Source organism: Cetorhinus maximus, chromosome 11 (assembly GCF_964194155.1).
Source record: "Cetorhinus maximus chromosome 11, sCetMax3.hap1.1, whole genome shotgun sequence".
NCBI lineage: Eukaryota > Metazoa > Chordata > Chondrichthyes > Lamniformes > Cetorhinidae > Cetorhinus > Cetorhinus maximus.
Window position 1 is genome coordinate 66,518,685 of NC_135889.1, and position 16,077 is coordinate 66,534,761.

At 40.1% G+C, this 16,077-nt stretch overlaps 1 protein-coding gene across 1 annotated transcript in view; it reads right to left on the reverse strand.

Annotated features, from left to right (window-relative positions):
• Window positions 1–10,269: 10,269 nt before the first annotated feature.
• Window positions 10,270–16,077, reverse strand: part of kalrna (kalirin RhoGEF kinase a) — a 1,015,085-nt gene continuing 1,009,277 nt past the window's right edge. Inside the window, exons 59-60 of the mRNA XM_078552171.1 lie at window positions 15,671–15,809; window positions 10,270–13,421 (exon numbers count right to left, since the gene is read on the reverse strand). Coding sequence (XP_078408297.1) covers window positions 12,876–13,421; window positions 15,671–15,809 — 685 coding nt within the window. The 3' untranslated portion in view covers window positions 10,270–12,875. The remainder of the gene's footprint in view (window positions 13,422–15,670; window positions 15,810–16,077) is intronic.

Consider the following 16,077-nt stretch of genomic DNA (forward strand, 5'->3'; position numbering starts at 1 on the left):
AAAATAGAGGTTTAGTCTGCGGGTGTGTCTTAGTTGGATTAAAGTCAGCTAGTCTGGGTGCTTTGATCGGTACTAGTTTTGATATGTAAGAGAGATAGCCTGCATTTGCATTTTTTGAATAGAGCATTCAAGAAGAGGGGTGAAAACTGGCACATATTTAGCAGATACCAAGCAATATGTTAATATTACTAATAAAGTTGGTATTATGAAAGGGGTTTTATTTTTAGAGAGGTTTAGTTCAGAGGTTGCTGATACAATGAGAATTAAAATTCAATGAGGCTGGTAGGTATAACTTCAGCAGTTTTTGGGTGTGCAGAGCAGAGGCAATGTGAGATCAAAAGGCAGCTGTAAGCCTCCAACTGGCTCCACAGGTTTTGAATTTGTAAGGTGAAAATGCTTTGCCTGGTGTTTGGGTAAGTCTATGGGTTGCTGTTGCCTTAATGGAGATTAGTTTGGGAATTTGTTAAAAGTTATGATAGTAATAATTTGTAGCCATGTGAATATCTATTTTAACCTGTGTAAGTGAATAAAATGTTTCCTTTAGTTTAATATAAAACCTCGAGAACTGGTGGTCTGATTCCTGAATTTAGACTCACATCTCAAACATAACACTTAAAATTATAGGTTATGACAGTTGTTTAAGGTTTCCCTCTGGGATTTTTAAATAACTGCTTTACCAACTGCATCGGTCATAACCTGCAGCCTGTCCAACCTTACGGATGGTGGGTGGCTGAATCGGCCAGGCGGTCTTTGGATTTTTTATGAAACCTCATCCATGGGCAGGATTCTAGCCGTAATTTTAAAAAAAATTTACACATAATTTTTAATATGCCCCTGTTCATGTGACTGAGTCACATTTGGGGAGATATTTCTCTTATTTTTAAAATCTTTATTTTTGTTTCCACAGTTCTTCAGCTCCCTGAGGCAGCTCTGTGTCCTCAGTGTGCGCTCCCCCGCGCATGTGCAGACTTATGCGCTCGCCCTCCTCCTGCCCCCACCGTGGCAGCGCGGAGCTCCTCAGTGCGCCTTTCATGCTGCCTGGCCATTAATTGGCCAGCCAGCGTGAAATCGCAGTCGGGGGCTGATCGCAGGAGGCGGACCATTTCCCGGCCGCTCCTGGGCCCGCCTGCCGCACCTCCCGATGACCAGAAAATTCTGCCCCAAGTCTCTTGAACACACACAGCAGTTACTCTTCAATAATCTGAAACAATAACAGCCATGAAAACTTTCAAACTTGCTCACGTTTCATGCCTTCTAATTATGGTCAAGTTTAACAGTTCTGTGCTCTATCCTCTGTTGTTTGACTCGATGAGGCAAAAGTAGATCATTTCTATAACTATGCTTGCATGGCAACGGACCCGGTTAACTTCCTCCCTCCGATGTTAGTTCTATCTCTTTGGGGAGGACCTGGTTTCACCCTTGTATTTCTGTTAGTACAGAACAGATTGGGGACCCATTTTGGAAATATTTTACAGAACCAACATTCTGGCTGCTACTTAACGGTGCACTCTCTTATTTCAAATAATATACAGGCCATGAAAATGTTTGTCTGAAATGAGAATGTATTATATAGAAACATGATTGGCTGGGAATTTCCTTGGAACTGCCCTCACTCTGCCACTTTAACTTGACTGCAAGTGTAATGGAAATCCCATTTAACAAACATAAATGGGGTTGCCACTGCACTTCCTATGAAGGCATGACATTGGAACTAGAAAGCTCTGAGGAAATTCCTGGCCAATGTTTGGTTTCAATTTATAATATATTTCTATTTTACTTTTTGACATGTATTTTGGTCCTGCTTTCTCTCCCAAAGGTTATAGGTCACCAGAATTGCATGGTTGACCTGATGGTTACCTGCATTACTGGCTTAAGTGCAAGATTCCCATATGCTTTTTGGGGTCCAGAGATTTGGCGGGGGGGTGGGGGGGAGGGGGGGGGAGGTGCGGCGGTGGTGGTGGTGGTTGGCAAAGCTTTTACTTGCATCTACAAAGTCAGTAGTGTAAAGGGGTTGGGGTAGGGCAGGAGTTCCCACATTTAAGTCCTCAGTTACAACCTGATATAGCATTAGCACAATAATTCTCAGTCTCAGAGTTCCAGGATTTTGACCCAGTCTTGTTAGGTGTACTTGGCAGTAATGGTGGACATGGAGCCTACTTTGGGGTCTAGGTCATGGTTGGATTTCTGACCCCAAGGATCAGGAGTAGGGAAATATAATTTAAGAGTAACCTCCTGAAACAGACTCATTCCTTTGTTAGACAGACTCACAGTCCCCTCACTTCCAGGTCAACCAGCTTAATGTAGTATTTCAGGGTCCTTTGTGGTGGGCAACACAGATATACATACAAACCTCCTGTAGGCCCTTCTCCCTGAAGCTGCCACGTGGGCAGTGTCAGTGCCATAGCTGCACAGTGGGTGTAGCTGCAGATTTTTAGGCTGGTGACTTTACTATTGGGATAAAGTTTCAAAGGTGGGGTACCTTGCTCCCGTGAAACCTTGCTGAAATGTCCATTACTCATGTGTGAGGCCTCAAAGTGTCCCATCTGGACTTCAAAGCCAGGCAAAGTAGACATGACATTCCAGCAGTTACTAGCAATCATGGGAGGCAATGTTGGCTCTTTTGGTTCCTTTTCCTGTAGCCACTCCAATGCCCTTATCACTGCCATAGGCGAGATGATCAAACACAGCGCAGCCCGTGATTCAATGTATTGCCCTCGTGATTTGTATAGCACATGGATTGCAGGCTACTGCAGAATTCCCCACTTCTGCTTTACAATTTGGTGATAGTTACTTAACTGCACAATCTACACTGCAATACATAATGCACATGGCATATAGGGAAACGGTCATTCAGTAGAATCGATTCACATGTATGCATATACTGTAATAAACAAACATAGATAAGAGATTGGCAATGAAATATATGCAGTTTCCCTTGGTATTAAAGCTTCAATACGAAAGAACACACTTGCACACTCCAGACTTGAATCATTATTTCAGCAAAATGAAAAAGAGAGGGATATATTGAGAAACCAACCATTTAATAATGTATTAAATATTCAATAACAAACAGCCAGCATATGTGAAACAGTAAAGGCCTGTTTTGGATTGTTGCTAACATTATAACCAAAGCAAAACATTGTATGAAATATTCTAACATTTATTTCTCTAATTATGTGTGAATCACTTTTTGAACTGTGTAATATGAGATACAGGATGTGGCATGCAGTTTCAAATTTATAATATGCATATATACAGTCTGCTAGCTTTTGAGAAGTAAAAAGAATCAATAGCAATTACTAAAATGTTCCTGTTCCACTTTCCAAAAATTACAACATATTTTCTCTGTAAATCATCAAAAATTAAATATATACACCAGACTTTATATAACATTTTGTTACTAAAAATATGCAACAAAGCTTAATGATCAATAAAAGGCTGATATGGAATAGTGCTGAGGCAAGCAATTGAGATACTTTAAGGCTGTAAAGTTGTATGTATCCTTATTAAAGTCTATAATGTAAAAATAAATCATCACTGCTTCAAAAGTCAGCTTTAGAAATGCTTTGTTTGGTCTGATTGTTTGCTAACACTAACTGTACAGAATTGCCTTGCGCAGAAATGTGAAATATATATTAAGCAGAAATTAGGCGACAAAGCTCAGCAAACATAACCAGCACTTGCATAAATGATTGACAACATCTGCACACATTTGTGAAAATTATACTTTACAAATAGTGCATTCACCTTTCAGATATCAGTGGGATCACACTACATTATGTGTCAACTTTAAAAATGTATTAATGAAATGTTTTTAAAATAAGTAATTGCAAACAATATAGGTATTCATACTCTTAAAAAGATCAAAAACAATCTTGAAATTAAAAAACTGATTTTGAATATTATTAGTGCAGTATATTGAATAAAAATAATTTTAAGCATGAAGGGAAAAGGTGATTTTGCGCACGTATTAAAAAGTGTCAGAGTACAACCAGCATCAAGAGGTTATAACTAACACACAACAGAATTGAATGCCACACGTAATAAAACCTGCTAAGGTCAGTGTGGCCATTTCACTGTTGTAGCATAATTTGTTAAAGGTTATAAAAAGATTTATGAATGATATTTAAATAAGTTGAGATAACTTAGTAAAATGGCAATTGTCAAAGAAAGCTATAAACTGAAAACTGCTGGTAAAAAAATGAATTTAATAAAGAGGCCTGGATAAACAACCTTTAAGATTTCATTCCATATTGGTTCATAAATAGGTTTTCCAAATTTATAGGTCAGTGACCTGGTAGGTCAAGCATGCTAGCAATTAATTTGCAACCAGATAATGAGATCAAGTGTTGCTCAAACCCAGTTGTTTAATCTATTCTCAGTTGGTCTGCTGCTGGTTGGAGTACTATGCTCAGGCAAGGCAGCTTATTCCCACACTTATCAAAGTCTAAAATCATATCTATTGCTGATTATCAGCAGGCAATAGACTGGCCTGTTCACGCTGTCTACAGGAGGATGAAGGGGCAGTCTAAAAGAGTAAACAACCCTCTCCATCACTAACATCAATATTTTTGTTCGATATTTTTTAAGAGCTATTACAAGCAGGGTAAGCAAAACAGTCAATAAACTTCTCCCTAATTTTCTGCAGATGCGGTGGCACAACTGCTGACAAAATGTGCATAGGGCACTAAGCATTGCTTGTATCTTCAGTACATGGATACCTGGCATGAGTCACCTTCAGGTAACAGGTCACCTCTGACCACTCTGAGCAACAACAGCCTGAGCTGCAGCATCCAATCAATTGGACCATTTGTGGAAAACAATTTGTGGAAAATCAAGATGGTCTTCAAGGATATCAAGAAAATATTGACTGGAGGTTGTGCCAATATACAACTGTCATTCAAAGGTGCACAATGCCCCTTGTATTTCCTCTTGAATTAGGAGCCTGGTTGCTAGCAAATTCCAAATGTAAAACTGAACAGGATTGGGGCAGAAGGAGAGGGTGCAATGATGGGATTATGCCTTGAGTTCTGTTAGTTGTTTTACTGATAATGAAAACTAATTGAAAAACCTTCATAATTAAATGTCTGCACATAGTCTAAAATATCTTTGATGCCTAACTTGTAGTTTAGAAATTTCTGAGTAATCAATTAAGAAGGCAGGTTGTTCAGTCCAAAAATGAGGGTATGGCAATGCTAGGAACTGATAAAATTTGTGTTAGTGTAAATCATCCCCAAAAAAAACTGATTTACAATAAAGATGTGCAGCAAGGATATTCTGCAAGTTGTTGTGCATTAATTTCAAAGTTTTTCATAGAATTTTATCATCCCTTTGTGCTATGCTACAATTTTTGTTCTACAATTGGAATTAACAACTTGCCATTAGAGCTCTATTGCATTCTAGCACTTTGTTGTTAAGTTACATTTGCTGTACAAAAGGAAATCATTTTACATTTAAAACTTTAAGTCCAATCCCAAAGATTGACCTATAGAACAATGCAAGAATTTTAAGCCCCGATTGTAACTCAGGGCATGTGGCGAGCATGGGACTGGCAAGGTGAGAGTCAAATTCGCCCAGCCTCGCCAACTTAAGGTCCAAGTCATTTTAGCATCAAAGCTTCATTTAACTACAGCAGGTGCAATGCCTACCTGAACCTGAAATCAATGACATCAAGCCAACAGGCAGGTGTTGGGTGAGTGTGAGTGTATCAGGAGGCAAATTTGTTGCTTGGAGGATAAGTTCCCAGTTAGGTAGCTGAAGGGATGGGGTGAGATCCCAGGTGGAAAGCTACATGGAGCTGGGGAGGCCCAAGAATTCTTTGTGGGACTTATCCTTCTGAAATCAGTTAAAAACAAACATATTTTATCTTTACAACCCTCCTCTGGACCTGTTTCTCCTGTGCGCTAAGATTTCTCTGTCAAGGCAGGCACCAGGTTATGGCTTTGCTCCTGCTGGTTAAAATGTAATCTGGGTCTGAATGATGTCATCAGACCCTGACCCAACGAGGCCCTTACCTGTGGGGGTGAGAGCTTCAGATGCTGCCCAGAATTCACCTGTCAAAATAGCACAGGTGCTCCAGAAAGTGCCAAGCTTTCAATATTTTAAATAAAAACAGAAAATGCTGGAAAAACTCAGCAGCTCTGACAGCATCTGTGGAGAGAGAAACAGAGTTAACGTTGAGTCCGTATGACTCTTCTTCAATATTCTAACTCCAGCTGCAGCATGTTCCTTCTTGTCACCGCATGCTTTGTTATTACTTGCAACATAGATATTTGTTTTCACATAAGAATCATCACCGATTTCTCTAGCCCTCGAACTCTGCCACCATATTCATCTGCAATGTTAGTTGATTATATGGTAGGAAATATTTATGCTCACACAAACAGGAGAAAAATTGGTTCAATGAAAATAAAAGATGTGGAGAGATCATCTTGGGAGCATGCGAAAAAATACATATTGTATCAGATGTAATAGTCTAACATAATTATTTAAATATGCATTCCTTATCCATTTTTCCCAAAGTTTTCTAAATGGAGTGTCTGCCGCCCTTCATTTGCGACAAAATTGTTTTTACGCAACAATACATAATTTGATGTTTTCCTTTAAGAAATGGCTCATCACCCCACCCACCCCCCCAACCCCCTGAAGGTCTTTGACTTGCAATTGCATAAACCATCCATGGGTATCATTTCCCCAGTACCACTTATTCTTCATGTGTGACTGTTGTCAGGCTATTTCTCTACAGGAGTGTCCCTGCATTGCCTGATCTTGCCCTTGCAATGTCCAAATAACAGTGCTTCCAGCAGCAATCATTCGATAGTCACCAAAGGCAGGAGCCCTCAGTCTGTTTTCCTCCTTCCTAACCCAGGAGCACTCAGGTCAATTCTAGCTTGACTGAGATCATCCAAATGAGAAGATCTAACTCAGCACAGACTGAAGAGTGAACTTGGCATCTTTCTATTCTGTGTTGCTCAGTTATTGAATGGACAAGTTCATTAAGCCATCTTTATTGCTATCTGCTTGGTAATTGAATAGAAAGAGAAAAACTTTTATACAGCACAATGCCGTTTCTGAGAAACATTTAAAAGTGCTTCACACAAATTACTTCTCAACTGTAGTCACTATCATGTAGGCAAGCATAACAGTGTAGGCAAATGGAGCTATTTTGGCAGATGGACAGAGTTGAAATAAGCACCATACTTTTGTGTAATTCAGAAAATTCATTCTTCACTATGGGATTTAAGTAATGCAAGAAATTCAAGCCATCAAAATCCCTTCTGATATGCTATATTAAAACATACAAAAATCAAATTAGCCAACTGTCTTGATGAAATAACTAAACACAGTCACAATGTTGAATCACTCCCTTCACGTCTCTGTACATTTCAGAATTATGCACAATGGTCTGGATTGTTCTGTCAGCAGCGAATAAACAAAGCATGCGATTCATTAAACTTACTGGAAATTGTGATATTAGTATGGTATCCTCTACAGGGGATCAGGGACCTGGGCAAAGGTGTGTCTGCTCAATCAGTCAATTGAAGAATCCTTCCTGAGGCACATAGAATTTTTAGATAAAAACAAGAAGCTAAAAGCTACTGCGGATGCTGGAAATCCAAAACAAAATAAAAACAGAATTACCTGGAAAAACTCAGCAAGTCTGGCAGCATCGGCGGAGAAGAAATTTTTAGTTTGGCGGGCGCGTGATCAGCAGGCCCAGGTGCAGCCAGGGAATGGAACACCAACTGCGATCAGCCCCCAACTGTGATTTCACACTGGCTGACCAATTAATGGTCAGCTAGTGTGAAGGGCATGCTGAAATGCCCAGTGCTGCCGGGATGGGGGCTGGTGGGGGGGGGGGGGGGGGCTGCTTCAGGGAGCTGAAGAATTTAAAAGCAATGAATAAAGATTTAAAAATCCACAAAAAAATGTCCACACATCAGAATCAGTCACTTGAACATACTGATAATGAAAATTCTGTCCAAACATATTTTTTAAAACGGAAACCTCATCCCGCCTTTGGATGAGGTTTCATTAAAAATGCAAAGTCTGCCTGTCTACCAACCATAAGGTTGGACCGACCACGAAAAATCAGAGTCAATTGGAACTTTAAAGGGCTTAATTGCCCTCTTATTTGTCGGCGGGCACGTTTCTGACTTTCACACATGCTTGCCAACTGAAATGTCGCGCAAGAGCGGGATGATGTTGGGACGCTCGCCCGACATCATTATGCACTATTTTACACTCGAGCAGGTCGGGCGCCAAGCTAGAAATTCTGCACTTGGACTCTAAACCAGGAAGTGCAAATTCAAATAGTGGCCTGAATTTTAGCTCAGGCTTGGTGATTTTACCACAGGTAGCCTCTGCTGCTCATTGGCTCCTTGCAGGACCACCATACAATTAAGGATGGTGGGCAGCTCCTGATGCTGCTGGCCCAGTCAGTGGGCCGACAGCTCTGAATCCTCAGCAGCGCCATCAGACGAGGAGGTTGCTGCTGAGGCATACAGGAGGCCTTGAGCATCCAGCAGGTAAACTTAAAAAAAATTAAAAATTCAGGGAGCCAACAGTTATAGGGAAAATCCATCTGGATGATTGTTGGGACCAGGGGGATTGCCTTCCCTGCCTGTGGTTCCCCTTTTTATGCCTTGAAGGCTTTGGCTCTGATAGCCGCCACCCCCACCACTGGGGCTGCAGAGAGACTGCCTTCATTAAACAGGCAGCTTTTCCACAGGGCTGTGGGGGGTACTCTGCTGTTTGGCAAAATATTGGTGGTACCCTAAAATGGCTCTTAATAGGCCCTTTAAGTATGTAAAGCGTATGCCTTCCTCCTTGGAGTGAGCAGCCGATCTGCATCGCAGTCCACTGTTGGGAAATGCCCTGGCAGCAGGACTGCATCCCAACATGCCTCCCTCCTGCCTCCCAGCCCACCACCTGGAGATTGGTTAAATTCTGCCATTTAATTCAATATTAAATCATGTATAGAGAGTGAAATAAAGAGAGGGAAAGAAACATATGACTAAGAATGAGATGAGCGACAAAAAATCTTTTTTTTCCCTTTTTAAATCTTAAAAAATAATTAAAAGCTGAAGAATTGAGACTCCACACTTGTAAAAGTAATTTTTCAGTGCCAAAGAGCTTGCTTCGCACTAATTAAAACTGATCACACTTTTGAAAATTCACTTGAATGGATAAGCCCTAACTTTTTCTGGCATGTTTAAGGGCATCTAGTGAGTAAGTACCACAACTTCACACCATTTCACGTATGTGGTCTCTCAGCAAGATTCTGTTGTAGAGAGCTTCTGGAGGAGCAGGGCAACTCACACAGCAATTTCCTGATTTCTGCATTTAACTGCATGTTACGCATGTACAGGCTACAGAAATTGCTACATACATACATACGAACATACAAATTAGGAGGATTGGTCTTTTGGTCCTTTGAACCTGCTCCACCGTTTGATAAGATCATAGCCTCAGCTCTACTTTCCTGCCTCTAATTAGTTAAATATGATTTCTCTTTCAAAAGGCCATATTTACTCTTTCTGATTGCACAAATATTTTCTAAGTGCCCTCCTATACATATCTTTAATAATAGATTCTAGCATTTTCCCTCTGACAGATGCTAGGGTAACTGGCTTGTAGTTTTTTACTTTCTATCTCCCTCCTTTCTTGATAGAGGAGTTGTATTTGCTATTTTCCTGTCTGATGGGACCTTTCCAGAATCTAATGAATTTTGGAAAATTACAATCAATGCATCTACTGTTTCCGCAGCCACTTCTTTTAAGATCCTAGGATGAAGTCATCAGGTCCTGGGGACTGATAATTTTCCCAGGTCCCTTTCCCTGGTGATAGTAATTATTTTAAGTTCCTCCCTCCCTTCCACCTCTTGGTTTACAAGTATTTCTGGGATGTTTCTGGGGATAGTGCAGGAAAATGGTGCTCAGGGTGAAGATCAGCAAGGATCTCATTGAATTGCAGAGTGGGCTCGAAGGGCTGAATGTTCTACTCCTGCTCCTATTTCTATATTCTTATGTAATTTTTGTCTTCTAAAGTGAAGACAAACACAAACTATTTTTTCAAAGCTTCCGCTGTTTCCTTAATTCCCATCATTCATTCCCCATACTCACTCCTTAGAGAACCAACAGTCACTTTAGTTACTTTTTTTCCTTTTTAAATACTTTTAGAAACACTTACTATCTGTTTTTACATTTCTTGATGGCTTTCTCTCAATTTCTCCCTCCTTTAGTTTTTAGTAATTTTTTGCTGTTTTTTAAACTCTGTCCAATTTTTTGGCCTACCACTAATCTTTGCAGAAATGTATGCTTTTTCTTGCAATTTGATACTATCTTTAACTTGCTTAGTTAGCCATAGATGGTGCATCCTTCTCCTAGAGTCTTTCATTCCCACTAGAGTGCATTTTTGCTAAGTGCTATGGAATATCTCCTTAAGTGTCTGTCACTGCATCTCTACTTTACCCCCTAACATAATATCCCCAGTATACTTCAGCCAGTTTCTGTCTGATTTGCTTCTTAATAATAGTGAGTGAGCACTGATAGCCTCACCGTTACTTTTATTGCAAAATCTGGCCCACTATTAAAATTAATTGGGGCTGATTTTAGCCTACAGTTGTACATCAATTCTAAATGTTTAAACATTATTTCAAATCCCAAGTGAAGGTCAATATTAGCAACATTTAATTTTCAGGTGTAGGCTTATTTGCATAATTATTTACAACCACAGGTCAACAGATGCAGACTTAGATGTAAGAGCACATTGATGATGGGAAGAGGAAAATCACAAATAAATCAGATATAATGAATGGGAATGAAAATTGTGAAATTCTCTGGAGAACCTCAAAAAGCCTACTGGCCCATTATTAGCCTTTCACAAGGCTGACAGGATAGGCAATTAAAAGTGGCAAGTAAAAATGAAGTGAACAGTAAACATAGTGCATGCATCAGTCTCTAAACAAATGGCAGTGCAGCCCAGCATGCAAGCCTCTGTTTGAAGGCTGCTGAAGTGGACTGGGAGCTGCATGAGGAACTTTTGCAACATGCCAATTTACATATTGCAATGATGCCACTGGGATCTCCTAGCCCAGTTTGCTTTGGGAAAGGAGCTTCCACCTGCATTTCATTTCTTAAGCTGAAGTAATTCCTCGCATGCCAAGAAATCATATGAATGACACCCCAAAACCATTTTAATAGGCAACTAAGTTCTTACCTGCTTCAGATGGCAGTTTCAGCCATATGCCCAATTAGGAAATTGACCAGAATGGACACAGGACTTAGAGTATTAGAGGGTGACAGCACAGAAAAAGGCCCTTTGGCCCATCGAGTCTGTGCCAGTCAAACAAGTACCTAACTATCTAATCCCATTTTCCAGCACTAGGCCCATAGCCTTGTATACCATGGCATCGCAAGTGCACATCCAAATACTTCTTAAATGTTATGTTATGACTTACATCTGCATAATTTAGTACTCCAGTTCAGGGTGTAGCAATGGTGAAAATGGCTCCATTCATAAAATTGAATGAACGTAAAAAATGTTTAATAAGGCTTTTCATAATCCAGAATTTTAAGCTTGCAAGTAGATGCTCTTACATGCAAATAAGGGTAATTTTAGGGTATGATAAATAGTGGTAGGTTTCCAATTTCTCATATTTGACAATCATATTTTCATGCTTCTTATCAATCTGAATAATATTGTTCACCTTTAATTGTACTAGTATAAAATAACTATTATGAAAATTAACCAGGACAATGCAGCTTTCAGAAGGACCTAGGGGGAACTTGGTTTTGTTTTAAGTGGCATTAATACTTGGTGAGTTAAAGGCATCACAAGGTATGGTACTAACCACACAAAACAGGAAAGTGCCATGTTTAATGACTGCAACCCGGATATAAACCGGGCTTATATCTGCCCTTAGATATACACTAGGGCAGAAGTAGAGATGGAGTAGATATTAACCTGAATGCCAGTGAGCTAGGGATGAAAATAAGAAAAATTAGCTAGCGTTCCTGCTCTTGATTGCTATCCTTTGATTACAATTGGAAAGCATGTATACAGTTATTTGGCTATAATAGCCTGTCGACACACAACATTCTAGGTTCACACATGAAGAGAGGCACTTGGGTGAAGTACCTGAGGCCTCCCAGATCCCAAGGAGAGAAAACTGAATTTATAAAAAAAAGTTTTTTTTTGATAATGTTTCACTAGACCATATAGTCCATTGTATGAATATGTGCTACTACTAAAGGAGGCCTTATTGGCAGCTCTGCATTTCATAAGACTGTGGGTCCTCTGCCACCAGGGAATAGAAAATTATATGGACAGAATTTCTCAAAATGCGCAGGTACCAGTGAGGTTGCTCACCTGTAGCGCATATACTTAAATTTGGATTTCACAGAATGCCTGCTAACTTTGCAAGAGCGAAAACAACATTGCTTTATTAAACTAAATAATTTAAAGCATCTAATTTATTTTGTTTAGAGTATATGATTACTAATGCAATTTTCTTCATTTTCTTGGCATCTACTTTACAACATTCAGTATGTGAAATATCGAGGAGTTTAATTTTGCAGTTGTTATATGCATTACAAAACTCATTGCTCTTTAAAACTTCAAAGAATATTCATTTCTCAAAGGGTTAAAACATTTGCACTCAATCTAAAGTAAATAGATTGAAATTTGCTCATCTGGTTCGCCAAGGATAATACTTCAGAAACATTCTATATATATGACTCTATTGTAACGTAAACCTGTTTAAATCTATTCAAGTTGTGCTCAGCCCCACTATTTCAGCACTGTGAAGTGCAACTACTCACAATGCACTGTTCAGCAAGATAGTGACTCATTATGTACAGGTCACTATTGTTTCACATCCTTGATCCAAGATTGCTTGGTAAGAAACCTTTCACATTGCTGACAGGACGCACATCATTTTGATGTCGGCGGCGCTCAATAAACAAAGCCAACCGTGAGGTATCCAGTGGAATTGTGGAGTAGCTGTCATTCTGAGGATGTAGCCAAGGATTTTGTAAACAAGTGGCAGCTGTGGGTCTCCAGCGGAAATCTCCCTGAAGCAGGGCCCTTATGAAGTCTCTGGCAACATGGCTGATTCCCTGAAAATACTCATCAGGGAAACTGAAATCTCGTCGACAAATGTTCATACATGTCTCCTCTACACTCTCATCCAAGAAGGGAGACACCCCACTTAGCATCACATAAGTGAGGACCCCAAGGCTCCAGATGTCCGTACTTAGTGAAACTGGTGTTCCCTGAATTACTTCAGGAGCTGCAAATTCTGGATTTCCCAACAACTGATGTACATAATAATAAGTAGTGATCTGAACAGCGTCACCCAAATCTATAAGCTTGACACGTGGCACAGGTGTGTGAAGATCAATCAATAGATTTTCTGGCTGTTAGAAAAGAAAATATTTATTAATAAAGCTGAAACAGTGCCACATGTATTGTTTACTTAGGCCTGTGTGAATGCAAATTATTGACTTCCAGCCTAAATGGGGCTTATGTACTGATATGGAGCAATAGGTCCAATAATTTACAACTTCCTACATCCTCCTCTGCCTCTTGCTGCAGAAATAACCAAAGATCATCTTATAGGAAACTCCATTCCTCAGAAGAGCAGACATCTTCCTCCAGGGCTATCGTCAATCATTGGCATTGTACAGATTTCTAGTGTCTAAAGGCATCTCAAAGATTTTCTGCATTCTTTGCAAAGAAGTCCCAACTCATGTATCTGTCCTCTACTGCCAAAATTCTAGTCTGCTTATGTTACCATTCCCTTGACTTGTTCAGGAGTCTCCCAGAATGGGCTATAAATCTCCTAGCCAATCCTGCTAACAATCTGGGAGGTTATTGCCCTACAATATCCTGCCACACAGCAGCTCCCCCTTTCTCTATGATGTGCCCGCTAGCTCCACATAGTGCCAGCTCACTCCACATAGAGCCATCTAGCGCCACATAGAGCCAGCTAGTGCCACAGAGAGCCAGATAGTGCCACAGAGAGCCAGCCATGGCTTTGTGGTGACCAGAAACCAGATTGGCTAGTGGAGAAATATCCAGGAGATTGGAGAGGGAGAGAAAAGCGGACATGTGTGAGGCTGGGTTAGATGTGAGTGAAAAGAGGCTAGAAATAAGGGGTTTGGCAGTTGAGAGAGAGTGTCAGCAGACTTGGAGTTGGAGGAAGGAAATATGGAGAGAGAAAAAACAAACTGGTGATAAGGAGACTGGAGATTGTAGAATGGGATCTTTGGGGAGAGGGGGAACATAGAAGAGAGAGGGTCGACAGGAAATGGGAGACAGGAATGGGTCTTGGTGAGAGAGGGAAACTGGGGAATATGAGTCAGGAGAATGGGGCTTGGACAGAAGAGAGAAGAAGACTGGACCAGGGGAGAGAGACTGGAGTATGTGGCTGGGGTGGAGCCCAGCAGTTTTTGCAGAGCCAGTAGCAATATCAACAATGCTGAATTTGAGCAGCACTGAAAGAGGAGCAGCCAGTAAAGGGGTGAGTGAAACGAGGACTTTCTTATGATAAATAGTAAAAAATGAATGGGAAACAAAAGTATTGAGACCTAAGATTCTAACTCTATGAAACGAGGGGTAAAACTAATGAAGGTTTTTGGAATAAGGGATATTATAGCATTGGTCCTTCATCACAAATGACTATTCAGGCAGGAACTAGAACATTTAAAATAGAAAAGGATAAGTGTTTGCAATGGAGGAATATAAAAAGATCATGGAGAAATGGGGTTATGGAAGAGAGTACCCTACCAGCTCTACTACTCAGTGTATCAATGTCATGCTCCTTGTGCATGTTTTCAAATCTCTCCAAGCTTTCCCTCCATCTTACCTCAGCAACCATCCCCAGCTCTAGGGTCCTACTCGCTCTCTCAACTCCTCTCATTTTGCATTGCTACTTCATCTACTCCACCATGCGCCGTGATCTGTCAGCCACTCTACCACCGCTATTTGGCACTTTGCTTTGCTATCGCTCTTTCCTTCAATAGCCTCTTAAAAATTCCCTTCAGTCATATCTTCTGTTCTTCCAAATATCTTCTGTTTCCTTCTAAGCATACTCTTATACCCTTTGTGCTCTGACATGTTATTTTACATGACTAAGAATGATATCAATGCAAGTTATTGTTGAAAAATACAGTCTTATAATCAGGTTCAGCTGTAATGCCCTCCATTGCCAAATTTCCTACAAGTACTTACTGTCTCAGCTCAAATGTGTAGCATGAAATGGATGTGAATGGTGAATATGGAACCAACCTAGCAAAGAATTTCCAACCTAGCAAGGATATCTTTGACAGAAAAGCAGGATGTAGGAGAAAATTTACAAAAGAAAAGCAAAAAGGTATATAATGTGACTGAACACATAATGCAATAAACAGCTAAGATTTGACACTAGTATTTATTGTTTACTGTGTTGCTGGCATTAAGGAACTAGTTCATCTAGCATCATTCTAATTATTTACTTAACTTCATTTTGCCCAAACAAATTAAGCAAAGACAACCTTCTGGTGTCCATTTGTTCACTAAGTTTAAATGCAAAAGTTTTATGGTACAACAAAATTTCAAAAAATATAAATTTGAAAAGGATATATAAGGATCCTATATTGATTTGTTTATTTGGGTAAAGTCCTACCTTCAAATCCAAATGAGCAACCCTGCAGTTGTGTAGATACTGGAGGGCCTCCAAGGTGTCCCGGATGTAAAAGGCCACCTTTTCCTCCAAATGCTCCCCTTGATTTACCAGAAATTCAAGCAAGCGACCATTATCTAAGCTTTGAGACAAGAACAGAAATATTTAGAATACCCTAATGTAACACCCCAACACATTTTAATCATGACAAGGGATGAAGGGGCGGGGGGGGAATTAACAGGACTTTTTGACTAAAACAAAACACAATTATTTCACATTTGAGATCCTATACGTCTGTTATATACACCATTTTTGAGCACTCTTGGCATGGGGCATCCTACCACAAAATAATTATGTGGAATGCTGATTTAATGCTCGAGCTCTGGGCGAGACACAATTATATTTTTAAT